We start from the raw sequence: 18,497 nt of genomic DNA, 5'->3' as shown, positions 1-18,497 counted from the left end.
TATGATGCTTACATTGACTTACATTGAATTTACCAGGCAGTATTTTAGTGTTTTAGGTAGAGACATCTACTTCATCATAATATCAGCAAATTATAGGATGTCATTTAACATTAGATTAAATTATTTTAGAATCCTAGTTTCATGGCCAAGGCCTTTGTCTGCCTAAAAAGTAAATTTGTTAGAACCTCTTTTCTTTTAGATTCTCTTAAAGGCATTGTGTCATCTGAGACATTGGTGGTGCAATGTCTCTGGGATGCTCACATATTTCTAGAACTGGACCCACAAAGTGTGTGGATAGAAGCCGCTCTCTATGGGAGTTCCAAAAATAGCAGAGCGCTGGCCCAACTTTTTTCATCAGTGCCACAGAAGTCCCATAGACATACAGCGGAGAGCAGGAAGAGAGAAGTGAGACGGCATGTGCGCACTTCGCGCACCGTCTCCTCAAAACGCTGATCGTCAGGGGTGCCAGATGTCGGACCCTCGCCAATCTGATATTGATGACCTATCCTAGGGATACGGTAGGTCATCAATATTAGCCCGGAGAACCTCTTTAGGCATGCCATAAGTAATATAGCATACCTTTCCTGAATTTTTTCAGAGCTATCTTAGTGTGGGAAGCTGCAACTGCTTTTGTTGCCCGTGGGAGGGTCAGCTTGCTTGTGTTTCTACCTGTATAGCTCTCCAGAAAACTCTTTACACACTGTAGTGTAATCATGAAAAGGTTGTCATTATGCTTCTTTTGGGGCTAGAGATAGAAGATTATCTCTGTAATGCATGACTAACGCCGGGTTCACATCTGCGTTGTGAATTTGGGCACTGTAATCCGGTCACTGTATCCGGCGTACATGCAACATTTTTTGTCCAGCCGAAGTCGTCATATATGCTGGAAAGCGGACGGATTACGACCAGATCCCATTACAGTGAATGGGGATGCGGCGTTGTACAGTGGTATACAGCTATGCTGGATATAGTGAACTCTGGTAGTCTGTTATTCCGCCGTAACAGACTGCCGGAGTTCGTAATGCAGATGTGAACCCAGCCTTACCAATGAAAACAACTGCCTGTAGTACACGTTTAAAAAATTAAGACATGGGACACTTCATTGTTCCAGCATGAAAGATGCTAAAAGTTTACCTCCAGCCAATTATCTATTTAGTCAAGAAAACTAGATTTTTCCTGTCTTCTCGATATGGTAAGGGGTTGGAGGCCCAAAGCCCTGTTGTATACCAGCCGCATGTGTTCAATACTCACAGTAGCCTGGGGGTGGCTATTCAACATTCAACTACAAATGAGATCAATATGATCTGTGTACAAATCTACTATTATGGAAAAGTCCTTCTAGCAGTGACCTCAACGCACAAAGATTTTAACACTTAATTGCCATTCACTTTAGTTGGAATCCAACAGCCTGATTCTTATGTTCCCTGGCTTCATTCTCCTCTCCCCATTGACATAAACATACATGTTAAAGGGGGCAGTTCTTACACAGAATTTTTGTTGGCCAGTAAGTGATCTATGTTGGCTCCCCACTCAAGGATGGCAGAAGGAAACAGGTGGACACAATTGTAAGTGTGTGCTATATTCATGTGGGCAAAAAGCTTGGCACTTACAAGGATCTCAGGAATAGGAATTAATATGGAGTTAGTCCTCCCTCCCCCTTTGCAGCTAAAACAGCTTCCACTCTTCTGGCAGGGCTTTCTACAAGATTTTGGAGTGTGTCTGTGGGAATATTTTCCTATCCATCCATAAGAGCATTTGTGAGATGAAACAATGATATTGGACGACAGAGCCTGGCCCGTTCAAGTTCATCCCAAAGGTGTTGGATGGGGTTGAGGTCAGGACCAGTGTGGCCAGTCAAGTTCTTCCACATCAGACTCCCCCAACAATGCGTTTATGGACCTTACTTTGTGCATTGGGACACAGGCATGCTGGAACAGAAAAGTGACTTCCCCAAACTGTTTGGTATTGCCAACATAAAAGGGTCAACTGTGACTCGTACCAACTGAACATAGCTGCAAAAGGATATTTTTGGGCATTTGCAATCCTCTTACATACATTTGGGTGATCCAAGCATGCATATTTATGATTTAGTCAGAGAAGATGCCTGTTGGAGCAGAGAATTGGGGTTCCATAGTAAGAGAAGCTCCAATACCCGATAGACCACTGATGGCTAACCTCCGGCACTCCAGCTGTGGTGAAACTATGACTCCCAGCATGCTCCATTAATTTCTATGGAGTCCTGAGAACAGCCAAGCAAGTGTACATCTTGGGAATCGTAGTTTTACCACAGATGGAGTGCCGGAGGTTAGCCATCACAGCGATAGACCATAGGAACAGTGAAAATCACATTTTCATTATATTATGAAATTTAAAAAATAATGGGAGTACACTCCAGGCTTCTGGTTTAATTATGACTATGCTGTATGAGTCTATAACTTTTCCCTATGTATAGATAAATATTTCTTGATATCAGTTGTTAAATTGAATTTCATTTTTGTGTGTGTACTTTGTCCTTACAGGTTTGGGTGGATGCCGCAGCACAAATTTTCTTCTCACTAGGCCCTGGGTTTGGAGTTTTACTGGCCTTCGCTAGCTACAATAAATTTCATAACGACTGCTACCAGTTAGTATTATATGAACATTTTCATAAATTTTCTGATTCAACTAAATTGTTAATTGTATTACACGATTGCTAAGTCAGCAAATAATACAATTTTCTGCTGGCTTCTTAAATGCAATCTCCAAGCATTGTATTGCAATTTAAAAAATAAGTTTAAAGGGCTTGTCCTTTATGATGTTTTTTACAGACCCCACAGTGTGGCCGGGGCCGTTGGCTCGTAGTGATCATACTTACCTGATCCCCACTGCTGGGTTCCAGCTTCATCACTGCACGGTCAGCTCTGCAGGTCCTGGGTCTCATTTCAGCATCTGATTTGACAATCACTGGCCGCAGTGGTCATATATGACCCTTGCAACACATGACCGCTGCAATTTCTCCAGTGCAAAAGCAAAAAACTAACACAGTGCAACAGCACTCTGCAAACACAAATAGCAAAATATATACTAACTGACCTGTTTGTCTCACAGGCTGATTTTAATTAGTGCAAGTATAAAGCTGAAGCCTGCTCTACCTGTATTCATTGGAGGCCATTTGGCCCTAGGAGAGGTAAAATATAGAGTGAGCTCAGCATGCCTGTGGAACTCGCATCCCCTGAATTTAAAAGGGTTCTCTGGGAATTAAGAAAATGAAAATACTTAAATATTACTTCATTATAAATATATTCCCAAATAGCTACCATTAGTTACAATGGCTCATTTTGTCTAGGGAGCAATCATTAGGAGAAACAAAATGGCCACTGTCCTATTAGTACACACAAAACCTGTCCTAATCACACAGCAGGACAAGATACTTCACAACACTGAGGTAAAGAACTGCCTCATCCTCCTCTCCTACTTGTCAGGGATTATGATCCTGAATACATATGATAATCATTTTAGCTGAATCTCTGTAGGAATGGAGTTCATGAGCAGATGTGGCTAATGAGCAGCAGCACTGATATGCAGTCTCCATTACCACAGTCCGTCCTCTCTGTACTTCATGTCTCCTGATGAACTCCATTCCCACAAAGATTCAGCTAAATATCATATTAAACTGTAGTCAGGATCATAATCCCTGACAGTCAGAGCAGAGAGGAGGATGAGGCAGCTCTTTACCTCAGTGTTGTGATGTAACTTGTGATGTTGTGTGATTAGGACAGGTTTTGTGTGTACTAATAGGACTGCGGCCATTTTGTTTCTCCTAATCATTGCTCCCTAGACAAAACAAGCCATTATAACTAATGAAAGGTTTTTGGGAATATATTTATAATAAAGTAATATTTGTGTATTTTCATTTTCTTAATTCCCGGAGAACCCCTTTAATGGAGGCCAATTAGCACCAAAGAGGTGGCATTTAGCAAATGTTCCTATCCTAAGAGAGTGCCTTGCCAGGGCAGACATGCACAAATAATTTTGTGCAAAATGTATTTGCCAAGAATATCACATTTAGCACTAGTACATTTTCTATAGTGAGTATGGGACTATTGTATATATTTTGCTATTTGTGTTTGCAGCGTGCTGTCGCATTGTTTGCTTTTTGCTTTTGTGCTTTCATCCGTGGTGACGTGCACCTGCACTTTGAGATGTGCCCACTAACCCCCTTCTTTTCTTTGCAGTCTCTCCAGTGTCCCTATAGGTGGCTATAAGTGTTGAGCAAAGCGAGCTTTGGATCATAGATCCGAAGTCGCTTCAGTCAAATCTTCGTTTGAATGTGGTACAGCATTCAAAGGTATGGGCTCCAACGAGGTGAAATTTGTTATCTCCGAAGTCTTTCGAGACTTCAGTGAATAACTTCTTTCTTCGATTCTTCAACTTGAAAACAATTTTAAAACTGAGATCCGAAGTTGGCTTCGGTACCTACTGGTACCTGGGTACCTAAGCCGACTTCGGATACCAGTTTTAAAATGATTATGAAGGTGAAGAATCAATGTTCAAAGTTATTCAACAAAGTCTTGCGTGACTTCCGACATAACGAATTTCACCTCGGCGGAGCCCATGTATTTGAATGCTGTATGAAGACAGATCTCCACACAGCATTCAACACTAGTGGTTATGTTGTAAATGAATGCCTATAGAGGACCTTAAAGACTATGGACACTTGTGGAGTCATTTTGTAATATTGCATCCTACTTATCCCAGGCTAAAAATGATTTTTCCTATTAGTCTTTATCAAAAATTCTGAACAGTTTATCTTCCCATAGCTTTCAGTTTCACTGCATTTGCAGACCTTTGCTTCTTCTTCTCAGTGAATGCTGTCAGAGAGCTGCTCTGATGGCTCGACTTGTTTTACATTTCATATGCTTTATTATTGAACTTGATGTTTAATATTTGTTTCAACATCTTAAGGTGGCTTTAGACTGTCTGATTTTCAGGCAGATTATCGGAAACGACTGTTCCTGCAAACGCTCGTTCCGGACAGTCTGCCCATCTAAATGTGCCGCCGATTACCAGATGAATGAGCAAAATGCTCATTCATTAGATAATCCTGTCGTTCATGCAGGCACATCCATCATTGTTTCTGGGCAGCAGATAGATCATTCTGTCTAAGCAGCAATCTGATGCCAAGAAACAATGATTCTGTATGAAGACGAGTGGTCACAATAGCAATCCCTGGTCCTCATACAGTGAAGGAGATTGCTGCATGTAAATACAGCGGTGTACTTCACTGAACGAGCAGCTGTCGGGAAGGAACACTTCCTTCTCAACAATCAGCTGTTACATTGTGCAGTGTAAACCCACCTTTAGTTTATACGTGAACTATAAGTATATCCTTTAATAATATTCCATTGCTTAGCCTACCTTGATACCTCTGTGTGATGTATATTACAGAGATGCAATGGTGACAAGTACAGTTAACTGCATGACCAGTTTTATGTCTGGCTTTGTCATATTCACGGTCTTGGGATATATGGCTGAAATGAGAAACTTGGATGTCTCAGAAGTTGCCAAAGATACAGGTAAGACATGTTGAGGAAGTCTTTACTGCAGTCTTTAAAAGGTTTGGCCTATCTCACACCTTTGTGGCATATCACTATGATATGCCACCAATGTCAGATAGGTGTGGGTCCCACCTCTGGGACAAGCACATATCTCTAGATAGGTGCCCCCAAAGTAAATGAGGGCACACCACACAAGCACAGCCACCCTCCACTCACTTCTGTAGGAGTGACGAAAATAGCTGAGCACCAGCTCGGCTATTTCTAGAACTTTCGCTCAACTCTTTTGGGAACGACCCTAAAAATGAATGGAGAGCATGATGCACATGCGCAGTGCACTCGCCTTCGTATTTGGAGCCCCATTCTAGAGATAGGTGCAGGTCCCAAAGGTAGGATCCACAACTGTCTGACATTGGTGGAATATCCTACCGATAGGCCCCCAATGGGTGCGATGGAGCCAACCCTTTTAATTGATAATGCTACCCATATTTATTTTATTGATTAGGCTTGTTAAAATGATCTCTTTGATGAAGCTGGTCATATTTATTTCAATAACGAGACTAGTTATAATTAGTCAGTATTATAGATATTATTGTAATCATCCATTTGCAATTTAAAGGGGTTGTCCAAGATTTTTATATGGATTACCTATCCATAGGATAGGTCATCAATATCTGATCAGTGGGGGTCTGACTCCCAGCACCCCTGCAATCAACTGTTTGAAGAGTGAGTGCTGTTCTGGTGAGTGCTGCGGCCTCTTCCTTGGCCAGTGATATCACAGTCACATGGCCTAGGCGCAGCTCAGCCCCGTTCAAGTGAATGGGACTGGGCTGCAATACCAAGCACAGCCACTATCCAGTATACGGTGCTCTGTTTGGTAAGCTGTGAGGAGGCCACTGCACTCACTAGGTAGTCATCGCCTCCTCAAACAACTGGGCTGGGTTGCCGGGTCTTGGAACCCTGCTAATCTGATATTGATGACCTACCCTGACCATTTTTATCAATATATATGTTCATGAAATGTTATTTTTAGGGTATATTCACACATGGCAGATTTGTTGCAAAAATGTGTCCCATTCATCTGATTTGGGCTTGTAGAAATCCCTCAACATGCTGCAGAAACAACCCCATTCCAATGTATCGAACAGATTTTAGTTGTAGGAATTTTTGCCACAAATTTGCTTCTTGTGAATATACCCTGCAGTAGATTTATGTTAAATTAGATGAATGTTTTCTGCATTAACTAAAATCCTCATGATGTTCGACCTTTTGCCAATGTGTAACCTATATCATGATTTTCACCTTTTGACACACAAGACTATGCATGGCCATGCTCTGAATTTGACAGATGTGTGGACCTTAATATTCCTTCAGGGGATAAATCTGTGAAGCCATCAAGCAGTAATAAATGAGAAAGCACAGACAACCACATGTCCTGCATGTTAGATTATCATGTATTGCTGATTTTTCACTGTTCTGAAAAAGGGAATGTATCTATGTCAATCCGAGGCATTGGTCAATGCAGAGATTACAGATGGCTTAGTTTGCACATTTCACTGTCAGAGTCGTTGACCATCAAACCAGCCAGTGAACTGCAAACTATTTCAGATATCTGACTGATCTAGAAAGACAGTGTAAACACCCAGCGTTCACTGTCCTTAATGAGGACAACAGCATCCTCCAGCTATACAGCTAAACTTATTCCATGGCCATCAGCAGCCTGAAAAGGTATAAAATATAGTCACATAGTGGGGATGAAAAAATACCTATGTCCATCATGTTCAACCAAGTGATAGGAGAAGGCCTGAATAAGAGGAGTGGTATATTTTACAACTTTGTTACCCCAGTTGACCGAGAGAAAGGTGAAAAGCTCATAATTCATGAGACAATCTGCCCTAAAATGGAAAGATTTCCCCCCTGATTCGAATGGTGATCAGACCAGATCAAAATTCAGAAGAAGAATTCTATATGTTTCCACATGTGATAATGTTTTTCCATTCTAAGAAATCATGTAAGCCATCAAAAATTCCTGTCCAGATACCTGACTATTCCACAGATTCACAGTTCTTATGGTAAAGAATCCTTATCTCCTCTGGAGACTGAACCTTTTCTCCTCTAGATCGACGCAGTGCCCCCTTGTCTTTCGTGGGGATTTTACATGGATAACTTTTCACCATATTTTTTGTACGGGCCATTTATTTAATTACGGTATATATGTTAATCACGCCACCCCCCTCCTTAGGCTTCTTTCACACGTGACTGTATCAATATTGACATTTGTGACAAGATGGTCAGTGGTTTGAACGTGAAGGATCCTTGTTTGGTTCCTGTGTCATCCGTATTCCACGTACACTGCTAGGCTGAAAATTATTTTTCAGAGCATATTCTACCAATGATCCATGAGGGATCTGTGCGTGAGAGATCTGTAATCCCGGACAAAATTAGGGCATGCTTCCTTGGACTCACGGTCTGTGGAAAACCACTGATGTGTGACTACACACATTAAAGCCAATGGATACGTGTGCTGTCCCTGAAGAACATGGACAGCACATGTCCACAATTCATGGATGTGTGAAAGAGACCTCACACGTCTCTTCTCAAGACTAAATAAATCTAATTACTTTACTCTTTTCTCATAAAGATCCTCCATGCCCCTTATCAATTTGGTCACTCTTTTTTTGCACCTTTTCTAACTCTAGGGCATCCTATGCCCAAAAATGAACTGCATAATCCAGATGGGGCCAGATGGGGGTAATATTACATCCATACTTCTTTTCGCAGTGTACTGCTAGCCAGTAGCCACATGTGTATTAACATCTCTTCCTTCTAACATGTCACCTCCTGAATCCTCACCATTTTCTAGAAGGGAATCAACAAGGTAAAAGAGGAGAGAATATTTAAAAGAAGAAAAACTGCTACAAGAGGACATAGTTTTAAATTAGAGGGGCAAAGGTTTAAAAGTAATATCAGGAAGTATTACTTTACTGAGAGAGTAGTGGATGCATGGAATAGCTTTCCTGCAGAAGTGGTAGCTGCAAATACAGGGAAGGAGTTTAAGCATGCATGGGTTAGGCATAAGGCCATCCTTCATATAAGATAGGGCCGGGGGCTATCCATAGTATTCAGTATATTGGGCAGACTAGATGGGCCAAATGGTTCATATCTGCCGACACATTCTATGTTTCTAAGTGCAATGCCTCTCTTATTGGCCCTCCAAGTCTTTAAAAAAAAAAGTGACTGTAGGGGTCATTGACAGAAATGGTGAAAGATATATTCAAGACCTTAAAACCATAAATTTGACCCGTTCTGTGTCGGAAAAGCCAAAATTGACCACACACTTTGGGGGTGGGTATTTTATTTGCCTCCTGTGCACTGAATAGTTAGTTCTGGGATGTGTCTTTTTTCATGGACATGGATCTGCATATAGTGGATTATTGCTGGGCTTGCTATGAACCCAGCCACCTGGACACATTGAACTCTAGTAACAAAAAAGGAGAATGAGACAGTTGTCGAAAATGTTCTTGTCAAAATTTAGAGAAAACTTGTAAAGGGAAACAGATTGCACATTTTGCATGTAAAACATCCATGTAACTTTCTTGTAAACTATCTATAGTACTATTGGTTCATTATAAAGAACTGTACGAATAACCTCCCTGAAGTTGCTATTTTATGTTAATATAATGGAAAAAGAGTACACATTTGTGGTTTACCCATAAGATACAGCCAGGTCCATAAATATTGGGGCATTGATACAATTCTAACATTTTTGGCTCTATACACCACCACAATGGATTTGAAATGAAACAAACAAGATGTGCTTTAACTGCAGACCGTCAGCTTTAATTTGAGGGTATTTACATCCAAATCAGGTGAACGGTGTAGGAATTACAACAGTTTGCATATGAGCCTCCCACTTGTTAAGGGACCAAAAGTAATGGGACAATTGACTTCTCAGCTGTTCCATGGCCAGGTGTGTGTTATTCCCTCATTATCCCAATTACAATGAGTAGATAAAAGGTCCAGAGTTCATTTCCGGTGTGCTATTTGCATTTGGAATCTGTTGCTGTCAACTCTCAAGATGAGATCCAAAGAGCTGTCACTATCAGTGAAGCAAGCCATTGTTAGGCTGGATAAACTAAACAAACCCATCAGAGAGATAGCAAAAACATTAGGCGTGGCCAAAACAACTGTTTGGAACATTCTTAAAAAGAAGGAACGCACCGGTGAGCTCAGCAACACCAAAAGACCCGGAAGACCACGGAAAACAAGTTGGCTAGATCAAGAACACTCTCCAGGAGGTAGGTGTATGTGTGTTAAAGTCAACAATCAAGAGAAGACTTCACCAGAGTGAATACAGAGGGTTTACCTCAAGATGTAAACCATTGGTGTGCCTCAAAAACAGGAAGGCCAGATTAGAGTTTGCAAAATGACATCTAAAAAAGCTATTACAGTTCTGGAACAACATCCTATGGACAGATGAAACCAAGATCAACTTGTACCAGAGTGATGGGAAGAGAAGAGTATGGAGAAGGAAAGGAACTGCTCATGATCCTAAGCATACCACCTCATCAGTGAAGCATGGTGGTGGTAGTGTCATGGCGTGGGCATGTATGGCTGCCAATGGAACTGGTTCTCTTGTATTTATTGATGATGTGACTGCTGACAAAAGCAGCAGGATGAATTCTGAAGTGTTTCAGGCAATATTATTTGCTCATATTCAGCCAAATGCTTCAGAACTCAGAACGGCGCTTCACAGTGCAGATGGACAATGACCCAAAGCATACTGCAAAAGCAACCAAAGAGTTTTTTAAGGGAAAGAAGTGGAATGTTATGCAATGGCCAAGTCAATCACCTGACCTGAATCCGATTGAGCATGCATTTCACTTGCTGAAGACAAAACTGAAGGGAAAATGCCCCAAGAACAAGCAGGAACTGAAGACAGTTGCAGTAGAGGCCTGGCAGAGCATCACCAGGGATGAAACCCAGCGTCTGGTGATGTTTATGCGTTCCAGACTTCAGGCTGTAATTGACTGCAAAGGATTTGCAACCAAGTATTAAAAAGTAAAAGTTTGATTTATGATTATTATTATGTCCCATTACTTTTGGTCCCTCAAAAAGTGGGAGGTACATATGCAAACTGTTGTAATTCCTACACCGTTCACCTGATTTGGATGTAAATACCCTCAAATTAAAGCTGACAGTCTGCAGTTAAAGCACATCTTGTTCGTTTAATTTCAAATTCATTGTGGTGGTGTATAGTGCCAAAAATGTTAGAATTGTGTCAGTGTCCCAATATTTATGGACCTGACTGTATTCCTTAAATACCGGATATGTCAGGGTCTGACTTTTCTGTGGAATTAGTTGGCTTAGCCATTCCAATAGCTCCCCAGCAACTACAGCAGCCAAGCTTAACTGGTGTTATGGGAGGCCCATTCTTTTCAGTGAGGTGTCCCACAGGCGAGACCCTCACCTAACAGAAATAAATGGTTTATCATATGACTATCCCATAATTGACATTTGTCTGAATACCCCTTTCTAGTGTTGATCGAGCACCAAAGTGCTCGGGTGCTCGAGTAGAACACCTCAGTATGCTCGGGTGCTCTACCGAGCACCCGAGCACAATGGAAGTCAATGGGAGAACCCGAGCATTAAACCAGGTACCCCCTGCTCTGAAGAGGGGAGGGTGTCTGGTTCACATGAAAAGGTCAGAAATTTATGGAAACACCACTGAAATGGTTCGGGAACAGCGTGGGGAGGATGTCTGGATGCATCTTGGACTCCCAGGTCACTGCTGTGAACGATCTTGTCCGAGTAGTACGCCAATTTTACAAACTGACAATAATACGCACAAAACTGAAGCTAAAATCGATTTTAGAAGAAAAATTGTTAGGAAACATTCTTTCCTGTATATTTACTTGTATATAAAGTGACAGGTCTGCAAAAAATTACAAGGAACTGGCACTCCAATACACCATTTATTACACATAAAGGAGGGCATCATACACACCCTTGAAAAATTATGATTGATGGCCTGCTGGTGACCCTCAAAAACATTAGGAGCAAGGGCCTGCTGGTGACCATCTAAAACATTAGCGGCGAGGGCCTGCTGCTGATCTGACCATCTAAAAAATTAGGGGCGAGGGCCTGCTGCTGATCTGACAATGGAAAAAATTATGGGCGAGGGCCTGCTGCTGAGCTGACCATCTAAAACATTATTGGCTAGGGCCTGCTGCTAAGCTGACCATGTAGAACATTAGGGGCGAGGGCCTGCTGCCGAGCTGACCATCTAAAACATTATAGGCAAGGGCCTGCTGCTGAGCTGACCATCTAAAACATTAGGGGCGAGGGCCTGCTGCCCAGATAACCATCTCAAACATTATGGGCGAGGGCCTGCTGCTGAGCTGACCATCTAAAACATTAGGGGTGAGGGTCTGCTGCTGAGCTGACCATCTAAAACATTAGGGGTGAGGGTCTGCTGCTGAGCTGACTCTCTAAAACATTAGCGGCTAGTGCCTGCTGATGATCTGACCATCTAAAACATTATGGGCGAGGGCATGCTCTTGAGCTGACTCTCTAAAACATTAGGGGCGAGTTCCTGCTGCTGAGCTGACCATTGAAAAAATTATGGTTGAGGGCCTGCTGCTGAGCTGACCATTGAAAAAATTATAGTTGAGGGCCTGCTGCTGAGCTGACCCTCTAAAACATTAGGAGCGAGGGCAGCCTAATAAGTATGTTGATATGATGGAGGATGAGGACGAGAATAGGAAGATTGAACCATTTATACCCTTTTTTGTGGTGGAAGGGGTGCATGGGAATACAGTGTATTCAATGCACCATAAAAGCCACATTTAAAGTGCCTTTATGTTTAGCTGCTTTCCTCTGGTGGAGTAGAGAAGTCAGGGGCAATCCAGGCCTTGTTCATTTTGATAAGAGTCAACCTGTCAGCATTTTCAGTTGACAGTCGGATGCGTTTATCAGTTATTAAACCCCCAGCAGCACTAAATACCCGCTCTGACAAAACGCTGGCGGCAGGGCAGGCCAGAACCTCCAAGGCGTAGAGTGCCAGTTCGTGCCACGTGCCCAGCTTGGACACCCAATAGTTGTAAGGCACAGAGGGATCATTGAGGACGCTGACACGGTCTGCTACGTACTCCTTCACCATCTTCCAAAATGTTTCTCTCCTTGTGACACTAGGCCGCGCATCAGGATGAGGTTGCTGACGGGGTGTCATGAAACTGTCCTTGCCTTACTTCTGTTGGAACTGCTGTGTGTTCCCCTCATCTCCCCTCCTCGGTTGCGCAAGGAACTACGTACTCTGCTGCCAGTGTTGTCAGCTGGAAATTTTTGGAGCAATTTTTCCACAAGGACTTTATGGTATTGCACCATTTTGCTAGTCCTCTCCACCACAGGAATGATAGATGAGAAGTTCTCTTTGTAGCGGGGGTCGAGAATGGTGAACAACCAGTAATCGATGTTGGCCAAAATGCGTATAACGCGAGGGTCACGGGAAAGGCAGCATAACATAAAGTCAGCCATGTGTGCCAGAGTCCCAACAGACAAGACTTCACTGTCCTCATCAGGAGGATGACTCTCAATCTCCTCATCCTCCTCTTCAGCCCATCCATGCTGAACAGATGTAATAAACCTGCTATGGGTACTACCCTCTGTAGCGGAGGCAACCGTCTCCTGCTCCTTCTTCTCCTCCTCATCATCATCCAATTCAAGCTGAGAAGACGAACAAAGGTTGGTCTGCTATCACCCTGTGTACTGTCTTCCCCCATTTCCACCTTTTCCACATGCAAAGCATCCTCCTTCATTGTGAGCAGCGAGCGTTTCAGTAGACACAGAAGTGGAATGGTTACGCTTATAATAGCGGCATCGCCGCTCTCCACAAAGTTGCATAAAACCTCACAGAGGTCAGACATCCATGCCCACTTGTCGCTTGTGAAGAGCGGAATTACTGGAAAGGCGATGACCATGTTGCAGCTCGTAGCTGGTATTCCACTACTGCCCTCTGCTGCTCACAAAGCCTGGCCAACATGTGTAACGTGGAGTTCCAGCACGTGCTCATGTCGCACAACAGTCGGTGAGCTGGCGATTGTAAGCGCTGCTGTAGATGACTTTCGTAAATGGGCACACACGCGGCGCACCTTCACCAGTAGCTCAGGCAAATTGGGGTAGGTTTTGAGAAAGCGCTGAACCACTAAGTTGAACACGTGGGCTAGGCATGGTATGTGTTTGAGCTTGCCGAGCTCCAAAGCCGCCACCAAGTTACGGCCATTATCAGACACAACCATGCCTGGTTGTAGGTTGAGTGGCGAGAGCCACAGCTCAGTCTGGTCCCTTATACCCTGCCACAGCTGTGCGGCGTTGTGCTGTTTGTCACCTAAACATATTATCTTAAGCAGGGCCTGTTGCCGCTTCCCCACTGCAGTGCTACACTGCTTCCAGCTACTGACTAATGGCTGACTGGTGCTGCAAGATGATAATTCAGAGGTGGAAGTGGAGGAGGAGGAGGAGAAGGGGGGGTTGCAGCTACTAATGTAGGTGGTGGCAGAAATCCTGCTGGAAGTAGGGCCCACAATCCTTGGTAGCACCTGTTCCATCCCAGGGTACGACTCGCTCCAGGCCTCCACAATGTTCACCCAGTGTGCCGTCAGGGAAATGTAGCGTCCCTGGCCACAAGCACTTGTCCATGTGTCAGTCGTTAAGTGGACCTTCCCAATAACTGCGTTGTTCAGGGCACGGGTGATGTTACGGGTCACATGCTGGTGTAAGGTGGGGACGGCACACCGGGAAAAATAGTGGCAGCTGGGGACTGAGTATCGAGGGACCGCCGCCTCCATCAGGCCGCGGAAAGCCTCAGTGTCCACAAGCCTAAATGGCAACATTTCCAGGCCCATCAATTTGGAAAGGTGCGCATTTAGTGCTATGGCCTGTGGGTGGGTGGCTGGATATTTGCGCTTTCATTCAAAGGCCTGTGGCATGGACATCTGTACGCTGCGCTGGGACACAGAAGTGGATGTGCTAGCTGATGGTGCTTGCGAAGGTCCAGGTGCAGGGCGGGAGGCATCCGGGCCTGCGTCTTGGACAGGGGATTGGCCAGGTGCGTAACACAGGGGATGAGGAGGCAGTAGTCTGACCCGCAGACACTGATTGTGGACCCAGGCATTCAACCCACCTAATAGGGTGCTTTGATGCCATGTGGCGGATCATGCTGGTGGTGGTGAGGTTTCTAGTGTTCACGCCCCTGCTCATTTTGTTTCGGCACAGGTTGCAAATGACAATTCTTTTATCATCCGCACTTTCCTCAAAAAAGCACCAAACAGCGGAACACCTAGCCCTTGGCAAGGGAGATTGCTGCAAGGGGGTGCTCCAGAGAATAGTTGCGGGCCTGTTTGGTGTGGCCCGCCTTCTCCCTTTTGCCACCCCACTGCCTTTTCCAGCCTGTTGCAGTGCTGCGGATCCCTCCCCCTCTGTACTGCTGTCCTTGCTCAGCTTGCCGCCTTCCCAGGTTTGGTCAGTGATTTCATTGTCCACCACCTCCTCTTCAACTTCCTCACTCTAGTCATCCTCCTGACTTGTTGACCTAACAACCTCACTTATTGACAACTGTGTCTCATCCTCATCATCCACCTCATGAAACACTAATTGCCGTTCCCCACCGTCATCTTCTTGTGACTGTGGATGCTCAAGAGTTTGGGCATCAGTGCACGCGATCTCCTCATGTCCCCCTTCAAGCGTGCTTGGCGAGATGCCCGAATCAAGGAATAGCGATGAAAAGAGCTCCTCTGAATATCTGTCACGATGGGGAGTGGGGGAAAATCCCCACCGTATAATTAGAGCTGTTACTCAGCCCGAAAACAGGGGTAGGGAGCAGCTCTAATTATACGGTGGGGAGTTTCCCCCACTCCCCATCGTGACAGTATGTCCAACTAGGATGCCCTCACACAGGAAAGATGACACATCCAGAAAGGAGCAGAGCTTCTACACATATACAGGCAAACAACCATCTGACCTTCAGGCTCACAACACTGTATAAGAAGAGCCAGAGGCCACACCCAGCTCCACCAAGCACACATCTTAACCCCGAACACACCAGGATGGGAAGGGACACACAACTTAAAGGGGGAAGTGTCAAAACATGCAAAACAACATGTTGCCACCAGCAACAAGCATGCAGGGGGAATAAAAAAAAAAGTGCAGATTCTGTGTCAGCACATCCCTCAAAACTGCCGCCAGCATGCCAGGACCACAAACTAGGCCCCTGGCAGCCAGCCAACAAGCAGTAAGGAGAAACCATACTGAACACCGCGTCCATCTCAGACACAGTTCACACTCTGGGCGGCTATCAGCAAGCATTCCCAGCCAGCACACAGCCAGTACACCAAAGGAATGCTGCCAGCAACCAGCCCAAGAGCAAGGAACAACTGAGAACGGAACGAGGGGACACACAAACACAAGCAACGGTTAAACAACAATGGCAACACCTGTTACCCAGAACCGGGCCGTTAACGGTAACTCCCCTTTCACCATCCCTCTGGAGGATAAGCATGCACGCCAGAAAATGGCAGGCGACACATGCTGAGCCCTCTTTCGAAGGCGTCCAGAGGCTGAGGAGCCTTAGTAGAACATACTGTCACAGTGGGGAGTGGGAACTGTTACTAGGCCTGGACACAGGGAAAAGGCGCAGGTCACATCCTACAGTTGCCCTAATCCTTACCCTGATCTCCTGACCGTATGAGCGCCCCCTAAAGGTGGGAGGGCTCATACACTGGAATCTAGATACAGCTGACCCTAACGGTCCCTTGCATAGAGGTCAGGAATAGGAGACAACCGGTTCCTTAAGGAAACAGACAAACTGGAGTCTCCAGCGGCCTAGTAACAGAAGGGAAAAGATACAATTAGCAGCAACTGAATGGCAGGTAAGCACCTGGAGAAACAACAGCACACCAGAACATCAAACACTTACCTGCCGCAGCAAAGATGGAAAAACACCACCAAAACAACCTGGACCCCCATGCGGACACCGATGCAAGGTGCCTCCAGGCAAGGCTGCTAATATCTTTAGGTTCACCCCTCCGGGAAACCAATGGGACCCCCTTCCGGAGGCAACAACAGACAGGGGAAAATATCAAACATCCTTGCAGATCACAACACCAAACCGACTAGACATGGAACACCAGACATGACATAAACAACTAAACCCCAACATAAAACACACCAAACAACATAACAGGTGAAGAGGGGAAAGAAGACTAAGGGTGACAAACGATGTCCAACTAGGATGCCCTCACATGACAAAGAGCTAGGAGCAAGGTCCTAGTCCAACAAAGGCAGTAGAACCACTGCCCCCAGCCAGCAAGCCACCGGTTAATATTAAGCTTGCGGCCACACCCAGAAAACACCTTAATCCTCACTAGCCAGAAGATTAACCCCTTGCTGACCAAACAGCAGGGAGGCACACCTTAAAGGGGAAGTGCACGTGGAAACCACAAACTACACGTTGCCCCGGGCAACCAGTCTGCACGGCAACCGCGTCACGGTCAAACACCAATATGACCGTGACAATATCCGAGTGTGGGATCACTTGTTTGCCAAGACTCTCCATGGTGGGAGGAAGGAGGATCAGAGTGAGGATTCTGTTGACCAGACTCTTGGCTACTGAGACTGGACTTTGTGGAAGACAGGGTGGTGCTTAAGCGACTGGAAGCATTATCTGCTGCAATCCAACCGACCACCGTGTCGCATTGGTCTGACTTCGAGAGTGGTGTCCTGCGTCGCCCTGCAAACTGGGACATGAAGCTAGGTATCGTGGATGAGTGTGTTTCTTGTGCTCTGGCAGCAGGCACAGTTTCACCTCGCCCAGGGCCTTTAAAATGAATGTCACTGATATTTAGGATGGGCAAACGTTATACAGGAGAGGTAGTGCAGGTAATGTCGCTGTCACCAGCGGCTAATAAAAAATGACAGGGAATATCACTGATATTCAAACGTTATACAGGAGATGTAGCGCAGGTAATGTCGCTGCCACCAGCAGAGAAAAAATTTGACTGAATGTCACTAATATTTATGATGCGCAAATGTTATATAGGAGATGTAGTGCAGGTAATGTCGCTGTAACCAGCGGCTAATAAAAACTTACAGGGAATATCACTGATATTTATGATGCGCAAACGTTATACAGGAGATGTAGCACAGGTAATGTCGCTGCCACCAGCAGCAAACAAAATTAGACTTAATGTCACTGATATTTAGGATGCGCAAACGTTATACAGGAGATGTAGCGCAGGTTATGTAACTAACTGTCCGCAGCGGACACCGTCTACATAAAAAGTACATTGGATGTCACAGATATTTTTAGTATGTGCACACGTTAAACAGGAGATGTAGCGCATATAATGTCGCTATACGCAGCGTCTACGGAAAAAGTACACTGGATGTCACAGATGTTTTTAGGATGCGCACACATTATACAGGAGGTGTAGCTCAGGTTATGTCACTGTCTGCAACAACTATGGAAAAAGTACACTGGATGTCACAGATATTTTTAGGATGTGCAAATGTTATACAGGAGATGTAGCGCAGGTAACGTAACTGTCCGCAGCAGACACCGTCTACAGAAAAAGTACACTGGATGTCACAGATATTTTTAGGCTGCGCACACATTACACAGGAGATGTAGCGCAGATAATATCACTGTCTGCAGCGGCCAAACATATGCAAGCTATTTAGCGCAGGTTGCGCTAAAAATATATATTGCTGCGAGAAACAACAATAGTCCTTAAAAGGACTTTTGGGTCTCTAACAATTGCATGCAATTTAGCGCAGGTTGCGCTAATAATATATATTGCTGCCAGATACAACAATAGTCCTTAAAAGGACTTTTGGGTCTCTAATCGCCCGCAATTTAGCGCAGGTTGCGCTAAAAATATATATTGCTGCCAGACACAACAATAGTCC

The 18,497-nt window shown here is 44.6% G+C and overlaps 1 protein-coding gene across 1 annotated transcript in view; it reads left to right on the top strand.

Moving 5' to 3' along the window:
* SLC6A4 (solute carrier family 6 member 4) overlaps positions 1 to 18,497 on the top strand; it is a 113,697-nt gene that overhangs the window by 68,985 nt on the left and 26,215 nt on the right. The window contains exons 7-8 of the mRNA XM_040423394.1: positions 2,520 to 2,623; positions 5,428 to 5,555. Coding sequence (XP_040279328.1) covers positions 2,520 to 2,623; positions 5,428 to 5,555 — 232 coding nt within the window. The remainder of the gene's footprint in view (positions 1 to 2,519; positions 2,624 to 5,427; positions 5,556 to 18,497) is intronic.

This window comes from Bufo bufo, chromosome 3 (genome assembly GCF_905171765.1).
Source record: "Bufo bufo chromosome 3, aBufBuf1.1, whole genome shotgun sequence".
Taxonomy (NCBI): Eukaryota; Metazoa; Chordata; class Amphibia; order Anura; family Bufonidae; genus Bufo; species Bufo bufo.
Note: the sequence above shows the minus strand (reverse complement) of the source record. Positions and strands in the feature narration are given on the sequence as shown.